The 20,760-nt window shown below is 41.5% G+C and overlaps 1 protein-coding gene and 1 long non-coding RNA gene across 2 annotated transcripts in view; one reads left to right on the top strand and one right to left on the bottom strand.

Annotated features, from left to right (window-relative positions):
* Nucleotides 1-2,487, top strand: part of LOC140334173 (apoptosis-inducing factor 3-like) — a gene marked incomplete in the record, with an annotated part of 47,389 nt that extends 44,902 nt beyond the window's left edge. The window contains 2 exon segments of the mRNA XM_072416372.1: nucleotides 783-887; nucleotides 2,251-2,487. Of these exon segments, the coding sequence (XP_072272473.1) occupies nucleotides 783-887; nucleotides 2,251-2,284 (139 nt within the window).
* A 953-nt stretch (nucleotides 2,488-3,440) lies between these two features.
* LOC140342918 (uncharacterized) lies at nucleotides 3,441-17,106 on the bottom strand. The gene is made up of 2 exons (XR_011923208.1): nucleotides 15,502-17,106; nucleotides 3,441-4,796 (listed from the first exon to the last, which is right to left on the bottom strand). It is a non-coding gene; the product is annotated as an uncharacterized lncRNA (long non-coding RNA).
* Nucleotides 17,107-20,760: the final 3,654 nt, after the last annotated feature.

Below are 20,760 nucleotides of genomic sequence, written 5' to 3'. Positions count from 1 at the left end.
CCCTCTCCTAAAAGCAGAACAGTGCTGTATGTACAGCACTTGTTCATGCATCGTGCAGTCGTTGGAAAAGATTGTGAAAGATCCTTTCCAACGAAAATTATTGCACGTGTGTATGCGGCTTTACACATACAGGTATTTATTTTCTTATAGAGATCACAGAACTCCCTATAGCAATGTCTTTATCTGGTAATCGACCTAACAAGGAGTGTGTAAGTGTATGTGTGTGTGTATATATATGTGTGTATATATATATGTATATATATATATATATATACATACACTTACTGTGTATTGTGACAGGTCTTGTGATTATGAAAGCAGATAAAGTAAACCATTAATTACTAAAAAGACATGTCAAGCAGATTTCAGGGAAGCTGAAAAAATGGATTTGGCCACCATGTTACAATATGGTAACATACAATATACAGCCTGAATATGTTACATTTTTGGGAGGGTTTTGTGTGCAGTATATTTTATTCTAGCTGTTGGTTGGTGGGCAGGCTGCTTAAAAAAGCCGGTGTGGCTTCTTTTGCAGTGTAAAATTCACAATGATGATCACAAGCTCATACACCAGTCATTAATCCGTATCAGAGGTGAATAAATTCAGGGCTGAAATCTCAATAACAGATCAGCTTTAGATGAGAAATTCCTATGACATCTTCATGAACATTTGTTTTTGTAAGATGTACGTTATGGACCCATTAATTTTGAAACTTTGTGTTATTTATACAGAAGGCACAAGCTTTAATTCCCTCATAATTCTTTTATCTTAACTCTCCTAGAGATGATATTGTGGTTGCAGTGTCAAGTATGAACTTTGATCCCTTTGTATCACAAGTGGCTGAAGCCATTCTACTGGGCAGAAGGATCACCAAGCAGGAGGTTATGTAAGTACACCATCAAAGGTTCCACCAACCTACAAGTAATATGTGAGAATTAGTACATGGGTGTCATATGTGTTCTCCTATCATTTCTCTATCTGTTCCTATCAGTAAGAGGTTTGATGTTTCATATCTAACTTTGCATTCTCATTAATGTAAAGTAAAAAAAAAAATTTCTCTAGAATAGTCTACTCAAGCTGTCATGTAATATTAGAACTGCTTATGATGCACATATTCTGAGCACTGACTGACTTGTTTTCTGATTAATATTGATCAGTGTGGGAGCAGCTGCAGGTTGTTGACATTGGCAGAGACTCTGAATTAAATCTTCTTCGAGCAGCATCTTTTGTTGTCTATAGACCTAAAAACAAGTCTTTACTTAGTGACTGAGGTCACATTAAGTGAAGAATATATTGTATTTCTTTAACCCAAGGGCACATCATTAACGGATCTTGTCTCTCATACACATATACATACAGGGGCTTTGCTGATGGCTTTGTAGTGTTGTTTTCCCCATAATATCCTATGTTAGTACAATATTGTATGAGCATTATTGTAAGGAATAACAAATAATTAAACAGTAGCAATATTTTATTTTGAACAGTTGAGGTTGATTTCATATAGGTGTTGCAGTTAGGTTTTCAGGATACACAGTGAGACCATTTGTGTTCATACTGGAAACATCTGAGCATGTTCGAGCTCTCTCTTCTGGCGTTGTATAATTACTGTCTGTGCTGGACTGGACCTTCTACCTCCTCAGTGCCCCACATAACTATAGCATGTAGCTGCAAAAGGGGGGAAAGAAGGAATACTAAAAAAAAGATCACTTTAGCAATAGCCAAGTCTGCTGACATCACATCCAAGATGGAAGCCCTAGCAGTAGCCTCTGTATCTGCATGAGGAAGGCAATAGGCTTTTGTTAAAATGAATAGTTTGGAACCATGGTCTCCAGTCTTAAACTGGAAGGGCTGGGGATTCTTAAGGCTTATCCTTAATAGCAGAATCAGATCTGCCCTATTGAAATACATTTACAGATAATCTTTCAGGATGCTCATTAGATTTCCTATCGGTGAGTAAATGCAACAAAAAAAAAAAACTTTTATTCCTCTGGAGCAGGTAAGGAGAATAAGTGGATGGTAAGTAGCACAGACAGCTATCCATAAGGCATGCTGTACCTTATTCCAGCACAGATCAGTTCTGATGTTTAATTATTTGTGTTAAGGGGTTAGCCAGGCTCTATCACAGAGTCTAATAACGAGGAGTTCAAGCCGCAGAGACTTGTCCTAATATTGTATGTAAATGCACCATAAGAATAATTTATATACATTAAATCCTCTGCAAATGTTCATGGGTTATGTTTTTTCTGCAGGGCTGATAATTACATTGAATTGATAAGCAGCTAAATGGAAGGCCTGAGAGCACCTCTGTACTGAATCTTCATGAGTCATCAGATCCAACTCTCTCTGGAGTATGAAGTACCTGACAGCCTTATCTAAATGATGGCCACAGTCCCCAGTGCAAGCATAATCAATGTAATCCATGTGTAGGGATGTTATCCTTATCACTTCCACCTTGTGAAAGCAAATATATTAACCAAACTAACAAAGAGCTTCTAAAAGTGTCACATTTCTTTGAAAAGTTAGGCAATTCTTGCAAAGTGAATTCTTCCATGTGAACATAATGTCAACATCTTTCAAAACTACACAGCTACCAGTACAGTGCTTAATATAGCAGGTTGGTCATAGCAGAATGGAAGAAGGGAAGGCTGTTCACCGTAATTTAGGAAATACTGATCATTGATAAGCTGCCTTTAGCAATGTCATGGTGATTGTGTGTGCGGGGAGGCTTCCTCTTCTATGGGGGAAGGTTCTTACATTGAGGGATTCATAAAAAAACAACCCCCACCACTTTATATTGGATATAGGGTGGTGCATTAAAATCAATATTTTAACAGTTGACTGTGTGGAGGATCTCTGGTTTTCAGATATACAAGGTGCCCACATCATCTTCTTGTTACAGCAGACGATATGGATAGAAAAGGGTTTTTCAATGCAGATTCCTACTTACCCATACCAGTTGATTACTGCAACCACTTCTGTCCTCTTCCCACTTTTTTCCCTAACTAGCCAATCATCAGAAATAGAAAGGCATTTTCTGGTGCAGGAACAGATAAGTAATGGCAGTGAAGTTTAGCACTGATGTTTTTTCACATTATTTACTGCCCTCATGCAGTTTATACTCTCCCAATGCGTATTTCTTCAGGCCACAGAATGCAGGGTATCGGTAAGAAAGAAAAAAAAAAAAAGTTTTCAAAGGCAACCAAATATTTTTTTTCTGCCAAAAGCAATAGGAAAGTGAAGTAATATTGCAGATGGCTACCATGTGCAAGGAGTTTTTACCTTAGTCACTTTGAATAAGGCCGACTGTGAGGCAAAATACAAACCGCAGAACTGGAAGCCTGGCCAACAGAATCATTTAGGAGATTAAATATTTTTCTAGGTCAAGATAATACAGAGTTAAATATAGGCACTTTGCTTTCAAGGATTTTATGCCACTAGAAACATCCATATACAGAGCTGAGCTCTAACTTTATTCAGTTTATAGGAAATGCTTACAGTCAGAACACATTTGTCAATTTAGATAGCCACAGATTTTATTTATAGCTCCAGGAGTAAAAGGCTCCACATCACTTCCTGCCCATTGCATTCCCAAAAATATTTATTGAAAGGGAGCCTGCTATTCTGCAAATGTTGCTTTCTTTCTAGCAGTCATGTTAACTATAACCTAACACAATACAAACATCCTACAAGTAAACAGTAGGGGCTTCTGATGTCTCTCTGCATCACCGACTGCGCACAGGCACCAGATGATTGTCTCTGATCAGGAACAATACCCAAGTCCTCCATAGGACACAGCATGGCAGGGTACTGGCTGCTTGTCCTTACCTCCTCCTTCCTTCAGAATATTGTGTTAATCAGTCACTGGAAACTATCATACAAAATACCTTCCAGTGACTGTAATCAAAAATCTGTTAGGTGCTTTGGAACTAGAATACAGATTTAGAAAGTAAAATTATTGAAAATGGTGACTTAATGAAAGGCAGCTGGAATTTTCAGATCACATGTCAGTCCACATTGTTCAGAAAGTAAATTTTCTCTCCATAGAACAGCCTGGTAAATGTTAACGGGAGCCAATAGCACCACTTGCTGGCTGAAAATTTAAACATGGTCCAAAGTAGGTATACACAATATTTATTTATATTAACTATTCATATATTATTATTTATTATAATCTATTGCTCTAAACATAAGAAACTAGACACAAAACCACGGTAATTTTTTAATAAAACTATAACCATAATGTCAGAAGTTAAGTGGATGTAATTGCGGACCCCCTTTATTGGCTTTGCTGTCTCTAGCATCAGAATCAACTAAAGAAAGTAGTAAATACATTGGTGTATTATGACAGCCAAGCAAAAGGCATTTTAAGAAAGAGTCCAGCAAAGGCAACCTCTGTGCTTCTTTCTACACAGGTTCCTTTAACAACATACCAAGGGGACTAGAGTGACTTTCCTTTGAAGGGTTTGGGTTAGGTATGTGGCCCTGGAACCCCAAAGGCTGGGGGCCAAACAGCGTGGCCTGAAAAAGATCTATGACACAAATAACGGCCTCAAACATCCAACAGAAACGCTAGGAACTTTAGATCTCACAAACCAAAAAGATCCTACTCCACTTCTTTACAAATATGGATCAGTGTGTCATGTCTTCTCCTCCGATGATCTTCATTTAACTGGGTGTCAAGGTGAACAATAGCCAACTTCAACAGTTCTTCAACTGGCAGCTTTAGCACAGAGCAGTCACATAAAGCTTGCCACTGAAGAACTGCTGCTGGTGAGCCAGAAAGATTTGCCATCCCCTGTGGGAAAAAAATAACAACGGATCATGTTTAGGAATCGGCAATTCATTACATATTTATGTGTACTGTTTATATGCATTTATGTTTTTCTTCTCATAAAAGACAATGCAGAAAAAGCAGTTTGATAAATCTGGCACATTGGTCCTTGTTCTAGCAATTTTATTCTCTTCAGGTATCAATATGAATAAAAACGGAGGATTGCCTAAGGGTAATATAGGCAGGCAAGCATTTCTTACTAGTTGGAATTACACACATCTTTCATCCACTGCATTCATATCTTGCTGGACGTATTACTAATGCAACCAAATACATCACAAGGGGGAAAACAGAATAACCACATAGATGCTGCAATCTGCACAGGAGTAGTAGCAAAGGGCAACCAGTAGGGTATGAGATGATCTAGGAGCAGTTTATGCAGGCTGGGCCTCGCTTTAGGCCCTTTCATAAAGTGCAATGCGTGCTGCAAAAGCCAATAAAGAGTTCTGCTTTTGTTATAGGTTGGATGTACGCTTTTCACATGTTTGCTGTGACAGAATAATGCAACGATCTGGATATTACTGGTTAGATATTAGCTGTATTAGAACATTGGCCGCCGCATCTCATACACCTCCAAGGGGACTTTGGATATGTATGTGAATCCTCACTGACTCCCTCAGGAAGGAAAGTCATACATAAAGTCAATAAAACTAAATAGGCAAGTTTACATCTTTCACAAGTAAAATGATGGACAGAAAGAGCAATTCCATAGAGGTAAATAGAAACCGTTGTTCTGCAGGTAGCATTGCGTTATTATCTACAGTTAGCCATCGGATGTTAAATGTTCTCTCCATTGGAGTTAACACAGAACCTTGGTAGCAGAAATGGTAAGATTTTGCAGCGAGGTTGAGAGTTAGAAATAATCTGTGTGTGATTCAGCCCGCTTGTATCCCTCTACAACAAAAACATCCACTCTGACCCTTTAAAAATGCAAACAAATTCCAATGTGTGCATAGATATGGAAAATAGGACGTGCCAGCTAGGGAAATGACTTGGTATCTTTGGTATTACCCACTGTATACAGTTTAGAGAGCAGCTAGGAAAAAACTATGATTTGTAACATTAGACATTTCACCGCTTTTTTTGAGAAAACAAACAACATTTACTTTATACTGGTATACTACTTCTTTTATGGTTATTGTAAAATATGGCTGGATCTTTAAAGCTAAGCAGCAGACTGAAAACTCATGTCGTATGTTCCTTCCCCACCTTCTAGCTCTTCAGGGCAGGGTCCTCTCCTCCTCCTGTGTCACTGTCTGTATCTGTCTGTCATTTGCAACCCCTATTTAATGTACAGTGCTGCCTTATATGTTGGCACTATATAGTGTTTAATAATATTGACAAAATGTGAATAAATGATCTCCCCCATCAAAAAAAAAAAAAAAGTTGTTCGAAAGTTGGTAGTTAAGGTCAACAATCCCAGCCAATGGTACTTCTCTTACGTGGCCTTTATAAGCCAACTTCTCAAACAGCTCCCAAAACTGGAAAAGGTCACCAGTGAGTTAAACTGCCAAGTGTCTTCCTGTAGCTCCAAGTTACCAATGGTGAGATTTCCAGCAGGTCTTTGGGGAGGGGGTCGTGGCAATCCAAGAAGTCTGCCATGATGTGCATATATACGGTGTATGGGAAAACCCTGAACACTGGCAGCGGCGTTAAATTCCTATAAGCCTTTCTTCAATTAAAGCTTTGTTTTTATTGCCAGATGTGACCCCCTCCTGGGGTAAATATTACTCTGTGTCCCTGTGATAGGAGTTGACAATAAATGAGAAAAAAATCTCTCTAGGGCAGAAAGACACCAATAAATACCTAACAGGTTCTAACTCTTCTTCCCCTATAAAATGTATTCCCATTACAGTCCTTGTTCCTATTGGAGAACTGTCCCAAACTTCTCTTATCTGTGACAACAGGAAGGGGAAATAAAAACATAATAGTTTAGCCTAACCAGAAGAATAAAAGTTATTTAGCAACACACGATACAACAACAAATGTACAATTTGACAATACATCCAAGCCCGAGACCATTATTGATACGTAGCTAGGTGAAAACACGTTTTGGTCAGGGACATCAAAAGGGACCCATAGCTAGCAAGTACAGGCACTACCCACAAACACTGACTTTGTTTCGCATAAAGATTACATAGATTTTCTGCTTTTAATGAAAATAATTTCAGTGGTTGGTGTTGCAAAGATTGGGACAACCAAGAACCACATTATTTTATTAGGCTTGGTAGCTGGTTATCTGTAGTTCAGGTTTGACTACCGTATTCATCACCAGAAAAATGCAGAATAAACGTCAACCACTCCCAAGCCAGCGACGCATTTTTCTCTATTTTCAAGGATGATTCATTTCAGCAGGACAATTATGAATTCTGTTAGAAGAGGACTGATATTTTGCCAAGGTATTTCCGTCCATGTATCCTGCATGGAGAATCGTCAGTATCAGTAGATTTAATAACTCATTCACACATAATTTGATAACCGAATAAAGAACAGAATCATATAACGCTTTAGAAAGCAAATCTCATCTCTGAAGTACACAGTAAAAAATCTGACAAAAGGGATAGGAATGGGTCACTTTAATATTCCACTGCACACAAGGCTCTTATCCTAAAAATACTGCAGCAAGATCACACTGAAAACACTTGCTAATGTTTCTCCTGACACCTTCTTACCGGGACACATCTGTTAAAGTGCTGATCACAAACGCCAACCAGATTCCCAGTTATGTGCATTGCTCGGACAGGGGCTGGGATACCAAACATTCCACACATGCCTAGTACATATGATAGAAATTCCAACCCGGCTGACGGCCCCTTGGTGTCGTATACACTTTGTTCCAAGCCAGCAGCTCCACCTCTCAGTAATCTTTTCCAGGGACAATCTCCCTCCCAACCATTAACCCATTTCACTGCTTTCCATTTAAGACCAGTAAAAGAACCTTGAATTAAAGAATGTAAAACGTTGGAATCGGTTCAGGAGATACTGTTTCTTGGCCAAGTTTGGTTAATAAAGATGATGGAAGATTTCAGGATCCCTCAGATCCCTTCCTTAGGCTTTACATAGAAGATTTAGGACTAGTAAAAAAAAAAGCCTGAAAGAGTCTCTTCACCTCCCTTATACAGGAAAATGGCCAGATCACCACAGACATAAGAACAGAGGATGAAACTTTATTTTTTACATTTTTATCCTAATAGGAAACACATTCTCAACCAAAAGAATAAATTCCCTTTGCAGTGTTACAGGCTGACAACAGCAGTTTGTGGTAAAGTAGTCATCTATTTCTTTACCAAATACATTATAAACAATAAAAAAATAAAACTGATGCAGTAACAAACTACTAAATAAAATGATCAGTTTCAATGTAATCTGCAATACATTCCTGCAATCACTGCAATCCTGCCACCTTGCTCACGTTAGAAGCCTGATATCAATCCCAGCCATCACTCCAAAGCCAAGCAAGATGTTTTGTGTGCCAGTCATGAATCCCTTCTCTCTGCATGGGTCAGTGGCCAGGGAGAGGGGTTAGAGATGAAGACGAGAGGACAGAGATGGAGACGAGGGATTAGCTGTTCACTTGGACAAATAGTCTAAATTCATATATTCAAAGTTGCCCAGCTTTTTTGCTTAGGTTGCACATAAATATCATTTGAAATACATGATGGAGTGAATTGAATTATAAATCTGTCCACCTTATCCTCTCTATTTAGATCATCTTAGAGCATCCATTAGATCATTAAATAATTAGAACATTAGACAATCCATGCACCTACAAAAAATAATAATGATCTTTAACTATTTTACAAGAGAAGCAATAAAATCAGATCTGGGGTGTTAAATAACAGGGTTATTTGGATCTGGGTATTGCATCTGTATTACAACCCAGGATCTGGGTTGTAATACAGCTATGTAGTCATTAAAATAAAAAATACCTTAACCAGGTTTTATATTACCTGCAAACTCCTAATTACAGGATTCAGCACAAAAAGCACATATATTATATGTACATACATGATATCATCTGTGAACTGCTACAGTCCAAACCCAGGCTGCAGTGAGACCTGGACCAAAGGAAACTGCCATAGCCGCAGCTGAGAAAAGGGAGTTTAGAATCCCAGATATAATCTAAGGCAGTGTTTCTCCCAACCCGAGAACCAGAGTTCCTCCAGATATTGTTAGGGGTTTCTTGAGCAATCTGCTCCTTTCAGGTCAGTTTAACTGACACCAGTGACCTTTCTGGCTATCTGTAATGGTGACATTCTTCCCACTGACCACCACACTAACTTACTGTGATTCCTCCATGTAAAAGGATTGAGAAGTACTGATCTAACGAATAGCTAGGTGGAGTTCTAAATCCTTTAGCAAGCTATTTAATGTACAGCAATGTGTAATATGTTGGCGCTATATAAATCCTGTTTATTAATAATAATAAGCTGAACTGTTCACAAAGATGAATTGTTCGGATGTATTTATCTCCTTGAGAATGTTTCTGCTTTAAAGTGCAGGCAGATGTTACAACTATTCCCACTCAAAGTCAAATTAAACCCCACGTCGAGTTGTCATTTAAAGGGAAATGCCACCTTACTTATTCTGTTCCCCAATGGTATGAGAAGCCTGTACACTTGTTGCATTTCACCAACTTCCTTAGACTTTATAATTACATAATAAAGTGATAAGTTGTTCTAAACATGCCTCTAGATGCAGTAACCCACCAGCAGGTACATCCAGACAGAAACTTAGGGATAGGTTCTGGGGAATAGGAAGTTTTTTTTTTTGTTTTTTTACTGTGAATTAAATGACAATGTAGCTTGTCGTTTGTGAATGTCTGGGATAAAAATCTAGCATTGGTACAACTACCCTTAAACGAGGATTAGCAATCTGTCATGCCAGAATGCAAAATCACCAGTCGGTATTGTTTCATATCGGGGAGAACACAGCAGGACGCCTTACCTTGCCTTATCCCCTTTCCATAGAAAGGTAAAAGCTGCCTGTACAACACTATTTTGGAAACAACCATCCCCAGCTTGTGCATAGCTGTTTGATGAAAGGGTTCATCTACCCTACAGAACAGCATTCTAGTACGGTACAAGATTCCTTTACTATTAAAACCTCCAAAAATAGCTTTTTACTTATTTACCATTGAAATATTTTGATGTCACAAACTGATCACATCGGGTTTATTGGTAACGTTTGCCTATCACAAGTATTCAGTGGCTGGTGACAAATAAGGGAAAATGTTCACAGAAAACTGCGAGTAATGTCATGCTGAGGAATTTCAATAGCTGCATTCACCCCTGACCTAATTTGTTACTCTGTGAGCTTAGCTATGTGAATGTCACCGAGTGAGTCACAGTCACAGGATTACACAGATCAGCCGCTCGCCTGTTACATCACTAATGACACTGCAGAGCCCAATTATTGTTCTACCATATACAGAAAGCAGGTATGAGATTTATATTGGTATTTGGTCCACTTGGTAAATACAGAGAAATCATTCAATACATCCATAGATTCACGTTCCACACATCTTTTCACGACTGTCCATCTACCAAAGAAGCTTGCAATCTATTTGCCCTTGCACTCCCAACATCTAATAATGGTAACTGGGATCAAAGCCAATGAAACAAGCTTATAATAAAGCACATCATGGATACAATTTTTACCTGGTTGCCAATTTTCTGCCCCCAGTCTTGTTACTCTGCATAGCCAGGTCTGTGACTTTCACCAAAACCGAACTTCGCTTTCTCTGCTTTGTCTGTACTGCAAACTTAAATATCGACAGATCTATCTATGTGGACTACAGAACTCCTCCTCTTGTATTTTAAGTAGAAAAAGGTTATTGCAGAACTATTAATGTGACTTCTCTACAGACACATTGGGGCTGATTTATTAAAGAGGATACACTTTCATCAGTGAAACTGGGTGATCCAGCAAACCTAGAATGGATTTTATTCTTGGACCAGATCCATTCCAGGTTTGCTGGATGATGTCACTGATGAAAGTGTATCTTCTCCAGAATATGCAGTAATCTCCCCAGCCCCTTTCAGCTGGGTGCACCACCCGGCACTTTTCAGTAACGACCTGGCTGTTTTTGGTTACTGATAAGCTGGGTCACAATACAGGGGCTGCCACCGACCTGTAACTTCTTCCCACCTGGCTTAAAAACTTCTGAAGTTTTAAACCCAGAAGGTAACACCGAAATGTATGTATGAGGTATCTATAAAAAAAAATACACATTTATCTTGAAAAAATGTAGCAGTGCCATGTGGATTCTCCAGGGATAATTATCAAAAAAAACTAGATTCATAAATCACCAATCAACAAATTTACTACAGCAAAGTAAAAATAAATTGCCTGGCATGGAATAAAGCACTTTGTATATTATAAGGTGACTTCTGTACAAACATATCAGATATTGAAGTGTCCAATGAACCTCAAGTTCAAAAAAAAAAAAAAGCTGTAAGCTGTAAAGAAAAATAAAAGACTACAAAAATACCATACAACTGAACTGACTTGTTTTCAGCATACAAGCTGCACGGCTGTAGATGTTTTACAAACTTTCTGCTCCGCTTTCTTGTCCTCCACAAGAACAGGGTAGCTGCCACTGCTGGGCTTCTCCAAAAATGCCATTTGCCTGGCTGACAACAATCAGTAGTCACAGACCTAGACACAAGAGTCAAAATTCGGCAACTTGTGGCTGTTTCGGGTCAGTGACGGCATTAAAGCATCCACCTGACAGCCTCCACTGATCTTTAGAGTAAATCTTAAGCCATACATTTTTATTAAGGAAAGCAGAGGCTAGAATCACTGGAAAGTGTTTATTGTGTATTTGCTGGAGAGATCCATTCCTTTATTTGTCCTGGAGGCCAAAAGAGAGGATGAATCTAACCGGGGACAAATGTCTAAGACGACTTCCTTTGCTTTGAAGAATTTTCTTCTCACTTGTGGCTAAAGGACAGGAATCTGCCCAGACAGGTGGTAAAAGCAGACATTAAAACTATTATTATATATTGCCAGATATATTCTAAATACACCACTGTGGATTCCTTCTAAGTGTATATATGTCATGTACAGGTAAATGGTTTTATCTTCACACAACAATGCTTGTTTTATATATCAGGAACTATGTATGGAATGAAAGTTAAAGATCTGCCTCGCCATTTGTTATTTCTGAGGCTATCCATAATGTCATACTTTACAGAAGACATAAAAGCCTCATGTTCCCCCAGCTGGGCGCACCACCCGGCATTTTCCCGTAGCCACCCGGATGTTTTTGGATAGTTACTGGAAAGTTGGGTCACAATCCAGGAGCCACCTCCTGCCTAGAGCTTCTTCCCACCCAGCCTAATAACATTTCTGGGGAGAACACTGTAGCCCTCCATTTAAAGATGTTTTTCACAGCAAGACGAGTCAGGGACAGCTTGAAGAACATTTGTGAAGTACACTTCCATCTCCTGTTTAACGCCTGTGGAGTGAATCTGGGGCCAGGCTACGAACCTCTCAGTATTTATGTATGCCACACATGCAGTAAATGACCTTTGTCACCGCACTCTTCTCTGTGTAATATAGAATATGGAAAAAGAAAAATTGCTCCATGGTGTCCGCAGCTAGAGAGGTCAGTGAGGTCTCGTTCTGCAGCTAAGTTAGAAACAGGTAAATATTTGATGCCTTAGTTTGGCCACAGATGTATATAATATAATATATTATAATATGAGACTCATGTACCCAGGGCTGAATTCTTTACTAGTACATCACATGACAGGCTATGTTGAAGTTTCCCATCACAATCAAACATAACTAGATGAAAAGGCTACACAAGAACAGAACATGTTTTTTTTACCATCATTCACCTGTAAGTACTTTGATATTGGATAATAATGTTTAATCCGATCAATGGGTCGTGTCAGCGACGGTTGTACATTAGCCAATAACATCGCTGACACCTGCTATTAATAATTTTGTGAAGACAATGAAAAGGCAATATATAAGTAAAGGTTTACAGAGGTATTCAGGAGAATAACATAGCAAACAAATGGGGTGGTTAATGACTGCCCATAATACCCAATCACCATTAATTTTACACAACCCTGGCAGCAGCTGATGACACCCACCTGGGAGATGCCTAGAGAATGCCTACACCGTTCCCATCCAACCACGATCATATTATTAAAGCCTCTTCAGTGAACGATGTGGCATTCTAATATACCTTGCAGGAACTCAGTGACCCCTGAAACACTCACATTGCATTATGGAATATCTACCCTCTGCTGGGCTTAAAATAGTAAATATCCATCCAAAAAAAAAAATAAATAAAATGACAAACTTAGCAGCCCAGTCTCCCCACAATACATCTTTCTGCCATTAGGTGTCCTCAGTTTAATAGCCAACATCATTTAATCCATTTCCTCTGAGCCCAGACCATCCTAAAAATGCCTCAGCCTGTGACTGGACAGTATAAGGAGAAGCAGCTCAATTATAGGCTTATTTCTATTTCTGTTTTCTACTCCTATTAGCATTCTCCTAAGCGCAATGCAAACAACATATCAATGTTTCTTCCCACCTGGCATGGATGGTATAGACATCATTAACATGTACAGTGATCACCTGCAGAACAACAAATAAATGCACAGATCTTTACCCGGAGGGCTCTATTCCAGTCCTCCAATACCATTGCTGCATTTGTTCGGTATTCCTCCATTTGTTTGCCAATTATAAGACTTTGGTGTCACAATTTATAGATCCCAAAATAAGTAAAATATAAAAATCTATTAGCTGCCCCACAAATCAGAGAGGTGACAGACTTGTACGTCTGTAAATATCTATTCCTCAAAATGTCTGCCATCATAGCTAGAGAACTGATCCATGGTAATCCAAGGACTGCACTTCAACACAAGCTAGCTCATGCAAATACGAGAAGAGCCATCCATATATGTATTATTATATTTATTCTATAACACAGCTAGTATACATTGCTTGCCTCTTTATATCTCCTGCCAGCCAGAGATCTGTAAGCCTATCGATCTAACACTGGGAGATTGCTGACAGGAACAAAAAATGAGGGATGTAGTGATTCTCTGTCACTGGTGTATCAGAAAGCCGGAGGTGGGTTGGTGATCAAACAACAATGTTTAATTGAAGTGATGAAAACAGGACTGCGGTGTCTGTAATAGGTGCCTAAACCATAAGACCGACCCAACAGAACTGTGAACATGTTTACAGGTCCCATATACAGCCACTGCCTGAAGCCTGTCATTAAATGTCACAACCATCGCTGGCATCTTCAGATATCGCTGGCTGTCAGCTTTGGTTATTGTCAAAGCAAATATAACTTGGTGTAAACCCCGTGTCACTCGGTATATATCCCTGCCTGCTCCATATATGTATGATGATGATATGGAAGGACATCTCCCATGCGTCATGGCTAACACAACGCAATATTCTCACTATAGATATTCCAGGTCTATGGATTCCCAGCACTGCTGAGGAGACGCTTTCACAAGGATTTGCCTTGGCTGAGTCACCGATGGACGCACAAACCAGGCCATGTAGGGATGGATGACTAACTTGTGGCCTGTCAGGAGGAGGAAGGTGGCAGCCATTTTGTGAAAGGAACACTCAACATTCACATACCTAGATTCACCTTTCATTTGGGTTGGAGAACTTTGATTTAGTAGGCCCAGCCTGGGTTCACATTCTCATATATAGAGGACAGTGGCCTTTTATTAAAACTCTCCGACCCTGCAAGGACATTAAATGAATGCGGGCCGATATAAGGAAATGGCTCCATTACCTCCAGAAACAAATCCCTGCCCCAGTAATTTTTCTCACAACTAGAAGAATAAAAATACAAGTCTCATATCTCATTACATTCCCCTAGTAATAAATATTTATAGGTAGGAAGTCTTTATTATAAAAAAAACGGATAACTTCTTCAGAAATTCTAGCCGCTGCTTTGAAAATTCATAGTGAAAACAATAAAATGAGCAAAGTCATATCCTGCCAGCTGTGCCATCCCAGCACCCAGAATGACAGATGGCACACCTACCAACACACAAAGTTTCAGTACTGTTTATGATTTGTTAGGGTGAATGGCACCAGAAAGGGGGAATACACACCCGTTACTGTGCCCACTACCAGTCATGCCACTTTTTATCATTTCAAGGACAGACGCCATCAGACAAAATGCAACATATTTTGCCAGTCATCAGTTATATAACACACAAAACAAAGACTGTTTTCTCCTGTGAGCAATGAAATATGCCAAGGACTATGGTGATCAGATGGTGATATAGAGGATGTAAACTATGGCAGGAGCCTGGGAAAGGCACTTTAGGATTTCTGCTCCTCTTCCTCTTAAGGGCATGACCCACAGAGGTGCCCGGCTCTCTGACGCCCCCGGCGCTCACTCGGGTGAACAGCGGGTTGCATAAGCGTGAATCAGAGGTAGTGAAGGGGAGCAAACAATCTATAGTGGGGGAGGGAGGGGACGGCATATGGAAGGAAAGTATAGTAAGAGGGTGAGCAAAGGGCAGAAGAGTCATCGGAAAGGGGTAAATCAATCACTGAAGTATATAGAAGCAGCAGCTAAGGCTGGCAGAATATAGGAAGGCACAACACACCGGGCACAGCTGCAGCACAGGCTCCATGAATGACAAGCACTCTGCATACTTACCGTTATGTGGATGCTCGGTGCAGATGTCTCCTGGGTGTGGTCACAGCCGTGTCCCCTTCTCTGCCCCGGTCACCCCATCCACCTGCACCGTGCTAATGGGACCGACTGCTGCGCAAGACTATGCCACACCCACCCAGACACCGGCCAGGGCCTACACAACTTCCCAACTTTCCTACAACACATCCAACTCCATGTACTGCACCAAGCCAGGGGCCACAGACGTGGAGGGGCCCGCCCTATACAGTACAGGGCTTCAATACAGCACCCCCACCCTGCCAGCAGGCATTACCTATTACCCAGTGCCAGGAGAACCAAACCCAGACTGCCAGGCATTACCTATTACCCAGTGCCAGGAGAACCAAACCCAGACTGCCAGGCATTACCTATTACCCAGTGCCAGGAGAACCAAACCCAGACTGCCAGGCATTACTTACCAATTCTACCTAGTGCAATGGGTGCTGCCTGCAGAAGGCATCACTTACTGGTACAGATCAGTGCCAGGAGAGGCACCTTCAGCCTATCAACAGGCATCACCTACTGGTACTGCCCAGTGGCTGAAGAGCCACCCCCATCCTACCAACAAACATAAATTATTGGTTCTACCCAGTGCCAGGGGCGCCACCCCAGCCTACCAAATGACACCACCTACCGGTACTACCAAGAGAACCACCCTCTACCCTGCCAATGGGCATCACTTATTGGCATTACCCTGTACCAGTAGAGCCACCCACAGCCTGAGCAGGCATCATTGACCTACAAACACTGAGCCTCTTATCACCTCACCAGATGCCCCCCATACCTCCTCCTGCCCATCCATACCCAATACAGAAGGATGGCAATGTGTGCTCTGTGCCAGCTCTCCCGTGCCCTGCCTGCTGGCACTGCCCTGATCCCCACCGACTCTTCCATCTTCTCCCTCTGTGCTCCATGTAGCCATATTCAGAACTGTCTGGTGCCCCCCTCACTAGAATGCTGCCCATCATCCAGCACCACCCCACCCATCATCCTTGTACCTGTCTGCCATGTATCCCTCACACCCACTGCCATGCTGCCCCTATGCCCAGCACCATACCTGTCCACCTCCAGTATAGCAGCATATGTATGAGGTGTAGCCCAGCCCAATATGGCATCCAGCACCTCCTCCACCTGCCATGGGTTACCCTGATCCGGGGGGCACAGAGCCCAATCACAGCCCCACCAGGTGCCAGGGCGAGCCCAGCCTCTGCCACTCCGAGGAGCCCAGGGTGCCATCACACATCCAATGGCAGTGGTGACCCCATAGACCTCCGGCACCCCACCCTGACACTGCGGCACCCGGTACTACCGCACGGGGCCCCTCAGTCACCTATTACCAGAGAGTGCCAGCTCACCACACCCTACGGAGGCGGCTACACCTCACACCGCCCCGGACTCAGCCCGACCTCTCGGTGTCAGTGCTGTGCCCGGTGTACAGCCAGCACCGTGTACCCTATTCCTCAGACACCCCACCCTGCCGGCAGCACGTACCCACAGCACAGCGCCCGACACACACTACCCGGCCGCCCCAGCACTCCAACAGCCCGGACTTGTTCCACTGACCGCTCCCTCCCGCTGACCTGTCCTGTCTCCCCGCAACTCCCAGCAAGCCGGCTCCAAACTCCGATCAGCTGGTAACGTGATGACGCAAACGAACTCCTGCCAGCCGCACCCAATCAGCGGCCGCACGACACGCCCTTCTAAATAATTAATTCACAAAGTGCTGCGTAGAGATACGCCTGATTCCCTAGTCACTCCTTCCCGTCCCCGCCCCTTGTCTAAATGATTGACGTTGCGTTCTGTACAGTGACGTGTCCGGTTCTAGGAAGTCCCCGCCCCGAATATGAGCTGTAGTCATGGATTCGTTGTGATGGCAAAGCGTCAGCCTATGTGTGATAAAAAGCAGAGTGGGCGTGGTCTTTGTTGAGGCATGACGGGATATGTAGTCTTGTCGGCTTCCCATCTCGCCTCGCACTCCTGTGAGTTGGCATTTTTAAGCCGGGCTGTACAGCTGTGGCATGAGGGAAGCTGTGACAGGTTCAGCCGTCATCCAGGGCGGGACATTGCTCAGTGCGTGTTCCCAGCACAATGTCTGTGGTAAAAGCTGCAGGCGGGGTCACCAGACATTCATCTAGAGCTGTGAAGTCACCAGTTAGTTTAATTGGAGGAAGCTTATGGGATACAGTCTGGTGATATTTATAACTCTGCAATTACTGGAAACTTGCAGTGCAGCTAATTATCAGCTTACTCACATCATACAAATATTAGTAATATGGTGCGCTCACCAGAAGGAACATGTGGTTACTTGGCAATGTTCAGTACCAATCACATGTTCACCGATCCCAACAATGGACGTGCTGATCAGATATCCATCCTTTCCTGTCTGCCTTGTTCCTGATTAGTACTGAGCGATCAAACTTCCACATCAAAGATTCATCACCATGCTGATAGTTAAATAATTATAAATAAATTAACATGTGCTGCACAGTGGCATAGTTCTCTATGGAAAGGGGGTGCAAGTGCGAGTAGCACCCCACTGTGCTCTCCTCCATGGAAGAAAACAGCCGTTTTCAATCACTTGTCCCCTGATGTCTTTCATAAATCCGCAAACCATGCTCTGGCGCCAATAATCTTAATAAACACTGCAGCCTCAATCGCCACTTTTGGAAAATGGCAGTCATGGTGGTTGTTACGTACACTGCTGATCTCTATCACAACCTATGGCATTGTTAGCTTTGAAAGTGGCAAACTAAGTGGACCATCTTTGAATAGTGAAACTTGCTGTTTGTCAATAGAATGACAATATTTTGTGTATAAATAATGCTTTGTTCTGGTGAACAGCATGTACACCTTTTTATAAACTGGCCCCGGGTCAGCATTTAGGGAGCTTTTTTCCCTTTTGGATTGAAGGGACCCTGTCTGCTACCCATGTTTGTTAGGAATTTTCAAATATCACACCGCAATGCATACAGAGGAGAGGGAATGTCCACTTACCCCGGCGGTGGAAGTGTTAACGCCAGTTGCGGTAAATAGGGAAGGGAGGCATAACAAGGAGGCTCAAGAGCCACATGCGGCTCCAGAGCCGTGGGTTGCCCACCCCTGCCGGGATGAGGCCAATCAACCAGGGGGTATTAGGCTGGAACTGACTACTGGCTAGGCCATATCTGGCCTAAAGGCCGGAGTTTGTGGACCTCGGCTTTAGGGTATACATTTGGCACTCCTGCAAGTGGGGGAGCGTGGCCAGGCTGATAATAGATTTGGCGGGGAAAGTACCACCAAAAGAAACCTTTACTTTGTTCTGTTGGCAATTTCTTTTTAATGGCACATAATCGGGCATCCTTAGATTAAAACCTATATACAGATAAAACCTTAAATTTACATATATTAAGAATTACCAATACATTGCAAAAGGTTGGATGTGCTTTCGAGGTGTCAAAGGTAGAAATGAAATGAAGTGGAAAAGATACATATAGCAGCTGCAACTGAGCTGTTACTTATACGCAGGAAGATTGATGATAGAATCCAACTGGTTTCTCTAGGTAGGGTCACCAACATTCCTTTTTTTAAAATAGGAGCCGTGCTAGAAGAAAGGTGAGTCACAAAATCAACAAGCCATGTAGAGGTATTGCGACAAACCCATAATGAGTTGATGCCCAGACACTACAGGTGACATTTTTCATTATTTGAGGGTTGCATAGGAATATGATAGGAAAATACATTGTTAATTAGGATTTCTGGTAATAAAAGACAAGTTTAACCTTAGGTAACGCTACCAGTTTTTATACACTATTTCAATGTACAATAAGGCTTATTTTTGTATGAGAGTGGAGGGAAACAAAAATCTAAAGTAAGTAATAAAAGCACAAAAGCAATGTAGAATCCCAGATATGTCATCCTCTTTATCTCCTAAATCAGCGGTTCCTATCTCTGGGGCTAGGATTTTTCAAGGTGAAATAATTGTAACAGGTGGGCCAAGAGGTCACATAAACGCATAACAAATTTTTTGGAATTTCCCACATTATAGCTGGTAGAATCAAATTTCAGTTGAGTGAGTTATTTGTCAACAAAAATGTGCAACCATCTGGACGTAGTGAACAGAAAAAAAACTTTCCTGTCATTACTGCAGTGGAAAAGCCCAAGGGACACATTGATCAACTAATACATTACACTACGAGTTAACATTTTGTATTGTAAACTGTAATCCAAAAATGATAAATAAAAACATATGTTCTATTTACAAGCCAAGTGTTTAAGTGGCAATCTTTTTTGGACCCAGTTGAGGAAGGGGATGTGTGTGGGGGGGTAAGGTTGAAGAGGAAGCATGGGCAGAAAAAATAGAGAAATATTACACCCTACTATTGGAAGAGGTCATGGGAATGGTGAGCTAGACAGACTTACTTTGATAAGCTGTATACTGCAACTGTTTGTCTGGGGATTGTAAAATGCTGTTTTCTATATATTTTTCTTTTACTTGTGAAAAAATCTTATTGATATTTTTGATCTGAAATGCAGATAAGGTGAAGAGAAATTGTGTCATTGGGTGTTAAAATTGGCCTTTCCCCAACCAGAGCATCATACAAGGTATGTTTAGGTGGTAATGGAGTATTTAATGGATGCTGGAACCAAAAGGCTCCGCCTATGGACTGTGGTCTTAGACTCTGAGGTCATCTTTCACAATGCAAGACCAAGTGTCCTGCATTGTAAGAAAGCCAATTGCCCACCCACAGCACAGAGTGGATACATGACAGAGAAGTATTATGGCATCTGTGAAAGCAAGGGGTAAGGTAAGTAAAGTGCTGCTTATGTTCCCCCTAAACCTACGCAAACATTTAACTGACTTTGAATCCTGCACCAAATAGATTCCAGGTTTGCTGGATCACCCGGCTTCACTGATGAAAGTGTATCTTCTCAAGCCTTGGAGAGCTTTATTAAATCAGACCAATTATGTTCAGTACTCCAATGGGTACTCCAAAACTCTAATGTCAATACAAGATACAAGGGTCTTCAGGAAGAACCACAGTGCCCAACAAGTTACACTCTAAACTGCATACCCAAAGGTGTTGAAAAATGGTGGCCTCTAGAACTCTTCAATAAAAATTTAAATCACTATCCATCATAAAGGTAAGTACATGTTTTTTTATTTTACAACCTCCCTTTCACTCCCTTTTACAGCAACAGAGTCACTTTAAGTGAAGTTGTATTTTACGATAGAAATATTGTGCTTAGAGTTTTGTGTGCCTTTAA

The sequence above is a fragment of the Pyxicephalus adspersus genome, chromosome 1 (genome assembly GCF_032062135.1).
Source record: "Pyxicephalus adspersus chromosome 1, UCB_Pads_2.0, whole genome shotgun sequence".
In the NCBI taxonomy this organism is placed as follows: Eukaryota; Metazoa; Chordata; class Amphibia; order Anura; family Pyxicephalidae; genus Pyxicephalus; species Pyxicephalus adspersus.
Note: the sequence above shows the minus strand (reverse complement) of the source record. Positions and strands in the feature narration are given on the sequence as shown.